This window comes from Sycon ciliatum, chromosome 6, assembly GCF_964019385.1.
Source record: "Sycon ciliatum chromosome 6, ocSycCili1.1, whole genome shotgun sequence".
In the NCBI taxonomy this organism is placed as follows: domain Eukaryota; kingdom Metazoa; phylum Porifera; class Calcarea; order Leucosolenida; family Sycettidae; genus Sycon; species Sycon ciliatum.
This window is the reverse complement of record NC_088648.1, coordinates 4,683,003-4,689,474: the sequence shown is the minus strand read 5'-3', so window position 1 is coordinate 4,689,474 and position 6,472 is coordinate 4,683,003. Positions and strand designations below refer to the sequence as shown.

Sequence of the window (6,472 nt, the reverse complement as noted above, 5' to 3'; positions counted from 1 at the left end):
GATCATTGTGGCCTCGCTTGATAAGTCCACCTTTCGGGCAGTCAAGGCCATGCTGGAGAGAGAAAGGCTTCCCGCAACCATCACATTGCGCTGGCAGGGCAAGCGGCTGCCGACCATAGCGGATGGCAAGTTGATCGCGGAATTCTGTACTCGACAGATCATACCCCTCGCGCTTCAGGGGCAACACCGTAAGCCATCCGGAGGCATTTCCCCGTACGATGCGGGAGAGGGTGCGCTCCTCAAGCTGTGGCAGGTCACTGAGAATTGATTGGCTGATTTCAGCGGAAATCACATCTCGTTCCCTGCTGATTTGGCTTGTGATGCGGCGACAGTGAGCGCTGTGGTCATTTACGTTTACGGGGTTACCAGATTGGATTGAGTTGCGCAGGATGTCAGTAGCGTTTCTCGAATTCTGGTAAGCCTGGGGTGCTGTGTGGACAGGATCGGCCAAAGCCAAGCCACCATACTTGACTGGCAGGGTGAGGAGCTGGTGTTCCCGAGGAAGAACCTCCCGCCCAAGGATGGCTGGGGCAAATTGCTCCAGGATGACGTCTCGAAGCGGAGCAAACTCCTCCTCAAGACCCTGGACAACACGCTGCAGGTATGACCACTCACATGAGAGCGAGCGATTCAACGCACAATACGCCGACTGGGGGTGTTTCCTGGCAGCAGCGGCAAGGCAATTGACACTGCTCACCCACGTCTCCACTCTCTCCTTGACAAACGATCTCACTCCGTCAGGTTCACCGATACAGCCTCCTAGAAAATACTCATTACTACATGTACAATGTACATACTTATTACTACATGTACAATGTACATACTTATTACTACATGTACAATGTACATACTCATTACTACATGTACAATGTACATACTCATTACTACATGTACAATGTACATACTCATTACTACATGTACAATGTACATACTCATTACTACATGTACAATGTACATACTTATTACTACATGTACAATGTACATACTTATTACTACATGTACAATGTAGATACTTATTACTACATGTACAATGTACATACTCATTACGTGTTTGGAGAATGCATGGAAAACCACTGTTCACGGGTGTTCGATTTTTATTTTATTTTAATTCACTCAACTCGTGGTACATGACCAATTGGCACACAAAGTGCGAGAAAGGGGTGGTATCCAAGAATAGCAAGAAAATAAATAAAGGAAAAGAGGCGAAGGAAAGGTAAACAAGCAGGAGAGATTTGATAACCGCAATCAATAAGACAAGCTGAATCGAAATTTGTGTATACTGTACTTTGTTCATGCAATGTAAAACGGTGGAGACAATGTGCAATAAAACGATGAAAATAGATTTACATGTAGTTTAGGTCGTTGCCTCAGCAGTACATGTACATGTATAATTATATACAACGTCAATGTAGAAAAAAAAGAGAGGGGGTAACAGAATACAACATAAGAGACGCTTTACACTACAGGGTTCTCTGATCATGAATTTGGTATTTTCTATCTGAACACGTTGATTTAGCTTTGCCAGTACAATCAATCCGTCGAGATAGCAAAGAAAAAAACTTCCTAATGCCAAGCTCTGGCCAATGCGCATCAGCTGTTGCGTTTCCGTATCTTTATTCTACAGTGTACATGTAAATGTATTTTTGAAGTGGTATGCCTCAAAGTTGGAGGTTGTCAAGGAGACTTGAACTACGAACATACATGTACTATCTTGTAGAAAGAAAGTGAATTCGTTAGCGGAGATGTGCAGAATGCTTCAGAAAATTCAAGAAATACAGCAAACCAGGGGACACAAACGTAATTTACATGTACTGAAGTACATACGCCTTCATACTGTTATGGACAAGAATGAAGCCCGCACTTTAGAATGTGTTGTAAATCTGGGTGAGACGTTCGTGCTGAGAGAGAGAGAGAGGGGGGGGGTCTGTAATAAGAGACAATTATTTTCATACAGTACAAGCCAAGTGCAAGAATAGCGATGAGAGGGATATGCAATGATAGTTGAACAAGAATCTAAAAAGAATCTACATACATACATGTACGGTAGTAGTAGTAGTAATTGTGTTTCTTATACACTGTGCGCTGGTGTACGTACAATGTACTCTGTGTACTCTGTGCAAATGTCCGTCAGGCGTTAGCTTGCTGGGTCTCAAGGTCGTTGGGGATTTCACTGAAATTTGGTCGTTCCGTGGCGGTGGGTCGCAGGCACGCTTCCACCAGGTGACGATAGTCGTATGGCATGCCAGGTGGTAGTGGCAGCTGGTGGCCACGGGCGATTGCTGCCTCCACCTCTCCCTCGCCCTTAAGATGGACATACGGTGTTTGGCGAGTGAATATCTCCCACAGCACCACGCCAAAGCTGTGCAGGACGTGACAAATCCGGAACAAAACATCAAAGGAGAAGAGAGAGAACGTTAGAGGAGAGAATGATGAGAGAACGCTTGGGGGAAAGGGAAATATAGAGACAAACAGACGGACAGACATACAGACTGACTCACAGACGGAGGAGAATAGGCGGACAGAGGGTAAAAGGCGGATCCCACAACAGGAGAAAGACTAGACCGATTGATACTGGTATATCTATTTTTTGCGTTTCGACGATTGTCTCCTTGAGAAAATTAATCATTGTTTTAATATTCTGAAGAAAACAATCATCGAAACGTTAGTATACCAGTATCAATGAGTCTGGTTTTGCTCCTGTTGTGTGGTGCGACTATTCTCCGTTGCAGTTCTTAAATCCCTTGTCCGGACCTGTGCTGGTGTGGCATCGTATGAATATCAAGTTATTTCCAAGCCAGACAGACAGACAAACATACTTACAGACAACCAGACGGACGGACAGACAGACGGACTGACAGAAAAACAAATCGACAAACTGACGGACAACGGGTCTATATATCACCACGGTGGAAAACCAGACCACTTAAATTAACATGAACATGACAAGACAGTATGGATACTACGAGTCGTGGCTGTGAGACAGGCAGGCAGCCAGGCAGGCATAGTGGGATGATCTAAGACCATCACTGACAAACAGGGACACTCGCTTCACGTCCTGCTTGAAGGGCAAGAATTCTTCCAGCTGTGCTGCGACCTACAATTATCGGTTATTGGGAACATTTTAGGCCTTTCCCAAATCGGCCATTTATTTTGTCCTATTCGGCTTTTCGATCGACTGAAAATTTCTGTAAAAGGTGGAAATTCGGCTCTAAAGTCGCAGCCACCTTTCGCAGATAATGATTACAGAAATTGTATTTGCATGCTATTGAGGCACTAAAACATCAATTTTCGGTCAATTCAGTGCGAAAATTCCGTATTCGGCTAAAAGATCGGTGATTTCTTCAAAACCACTATTTGGGAAATGCCCACGGGCCGTGACGCAGGCGCGGTCATGCCCAGTTGCTCACGACCCTGCAAAACATATACATTCGGCGATTTCTTGGTAAAATCTCAGAATTCGGCCATAAGATCGGTGATTTTCTGAAAAGGCTAATTTTCGGCGAATTTTTCGGCCGGCCGATTTGGGAAAGGCCTAGAACACGTGACCTGAGACTGAGGAAAACATGCTTGCAGCGAACTGGATTTTCGGTCATCATGATGGGTCTGATCTACTCAGCGCCCATGGCTTTAGGAGCTGCAGCTGCCCCTTTACCCGTTTTCCTTGAGGGTGATGGTGGTACTACAGATAAGGATGCGAACACCTCCGTCTGACGGAACCCCACTTGAAGCGTGAAAGTACTTCTGAGTATTCGTCTGAGCTACATGTATCTTCCGTCGAGCGTTATTTACTGTACTGTGTAAGGCGACTGTGCTGGGATAAAGTGACATAACAGAGTGGCTTGACATCTTTGTCATATGACTCACTTTTGCTTGGGTCGTGATCATGACACAATGCATGTGGACACTAGAGATAATACGATTGCCAGTATGCGACACATAGATGCAGCTAAGGGGGCAGCCTACCCATAAATTTCATATGGCATTCAATTGACTGCAACTTTGGTGTTTCTCAATGGATTTGAGTGAAATTTTGACCACACACTCCTGCCACTATGCTGGCCCTCAGGTTCTTGCGCCTCACTGACAGGCTTTCCAGGTCGGAAAAACTCAAATTTCCGGCATAGTGCCACGGTGTGCGAGCCACCCAGGAGCCAAACAAATGCATTTACAATTTTTTCACATTTTCGGCCCATTCTGTCCGTGCGCGGGACCCAAACCTAAAACACGTCCAGAAGCAGCCATGGGTGGTGGGCTAGGGCCCCTCAACGTGGCCCTGGAATCTGTCACAACGGAACGAGTGGGCGTTCCCTCACAGACTCCCACAGACGCAAGTCAATTTTTGAATTTTTTAAGGTTTAGCACGTGCTACGAGGTCGTACCTTTGATACAACATCCAGTGCTGGGACGTCCACAGCAAGCCATTTCCACAGCGCTGCACACCAAATCCAGGATACCCTCAGAAACCGGCAAAGACTACCACTCACGTTCCGCTACTGCCTAGTACTGAATCCTACCTGACTTCTTGACACGACTCAAACTTGCCAAAGTCACTAAATCAACGTCAACTACAATAATCAAGCCACATATCTGCAACATCACGAGGGTGCTGGCAAAAGTCCTGCTGCACGGCGGCGGGCAAAGCCCGCCGCGGTGCAGCCCAATACGTGGCTCAAAAACGTGATTTTTGGACTTTTGGGTAGTCTGCCACCTTAAGGGTTGACTGGAGTTGTAACAGATATGGCTGTCCCGTATGATTATGGTTGCGCTACAGAACTTTTTGCATCTTCTTCTTTATCTGTAAAATTTACGTATTTCAAGACAGTAAAGTGAATCATGGAGTGTGGTGGTGGTGGGGCCCTATAAGCTCAGCTGACCAGAGGCCTACCTGTATACGTCGGCTTTCTCGTTGTAATGCTCTCCCCGCACAGTCTCGGGTGATTTCCATCTCAGTGTACCCACTTCACGGGTCATCACCGATGCAGAATAGCGCTGGTACGTCTCACCATGGTTTGTAGAGATGTCCGTGAGCAAAGGAGTTGTCAGACTGGTTTCCTCTTGTTCTGTATTCACTCCGGGATCCAAGGAGTTGCTTGTCACGATACGCGTAGGTTCAGTTGGAATCTGGTCGGCTGCGTCAGCGAGCTGATTTTCATCGCCATCTGTATCCGCGAGGGTCGCGGTATCTGCGCTGTGGGTCGTCTGGTTGTCAGCCTTGTCAGGATCTAGAATCGCCATGAACCGTGACGTGCCCAGGTCTCCGATTTTCACCACCCACTTGTCGCTGACTAGCAGGTTGGGAGACTTCAGGTCTCTGTGCAGACGTGGCGGGTTGGAGCCGTGCAGATATGCCATGCCGCGGGCCGTGTCCAGGGCGAACCTCAAGCGATCGTGATGTGTGAAGACATTGTCTCTGTCGTGGAGCACGTGATAGAGCGAGCCCCGCCGCAAGTACTCCATGACGAGAAACGGTCGTTTACTTGCGTGGTCAGTGCCGGCTCCCAGGAATATGACGATATTAGGATGTCGAATTGAACGGAGAACTTCAGCTTCTTGGATAAAATGATCAGTCAGCGAAATGTTTCTACCTGTATATTTCGGTAGTACTTTCACAGCTACCAGCATGTCGCTGAACTCTGCTAGCCACACTTGCGAGAAAGAGCCCCTGGCCAGTTTCTTGGTGCGGTTGAGCGATGACCACTGTATTCTTGCTCCGATGTTGATTTGGTCTAGCTTCTTCTGATACAGTCGCATACTCTTGTGTTTGTCCTGCAGTTCTCTCTCCTTGAACTTGAGTTGCTGGTTTCTGTTGTGGTACTTTCGGGTAGCGAGAGCAATGGCCGACACAAACAGGAGGATGGCCGTCGCAATGGATAGGCTGACTAGTGGCACGCGACAGTTATCGTATGGCACGAAGCCGAAGTTACAGTGACACACAGGTATCAGGTTTTTGTCTACCACACACACACCATGCCCGCTGCACAGCTGACCGTGGCAGGGAGACGGAGCAATGCAAGCTTCGGAGCCTTCTGCTTCGCTTGTCGTAAAGTTCGGACACGGCCTGCACCCGGCATCCAGCGAATCTGAGAATGCTCCCCTCTGGCAAGGCTGGCAGGTTGCGTTCAACAGCTGATAGCCTCTCGGACAAAGACTCTCAGTTATCGTCATATACCTTGATCCCGTCCTGCTGGTGGGCGATCCATCCACACCACCGAACAAATAGAGTTTTTCTCCTCTTACCACGTGACGACCACGTTTGTGGCTATGAGCGAAAAGTGGTAATAGTTTTGCCACTGTATGCATAGAGCTGAAGTTCAACAGAATGAGTTGGGACAGTGTAGCCTTATCCCCTCCGAATACTAACAATCCATTCTGGTTGTACCGTGTTAGGCTGGCGTAGCGTCTGGTCAGGACGCATGGCGTTAGCGGGATACGCCGTACTCGCAGGGTTTCTGTGCCGTTGCGCATCACCACC

The 6,472-nt window shown here is 47.6% G+C and overlaps 1 protein-coding gene across 1 annotated transcript; it reads right to left on the bottom strand.

Moving 5' to 3' along the window:
* Window positions 1–1,125: 1,125 nt before the first annotated feature.
* LOC135819216 (probable serine/threonine-protein kinase DDB_G0278509) lies at window positions 1,126–6,158 on the bottom strand. The gene is made up of 2 exons (XM_065332381.1): window positions 4,886–6,158; window positions 1,126–2,359 (listed from the first exon to the last, which is right to left on the bottom strand). Exons 1-2 carry the CDS (start codon window positions 5,749–5,751, stop codon window positions 2,128–2,130), a joined length of 1,098 nt encoding a protein of 365 aa, XP_065188453.1. The 5' UTR covers window positions 5,752–6,158; the 3' UTR covers window positions 1,126–2,127.
* Window positions 6,159–6,472: the final 314 nt, after the last annotated feature.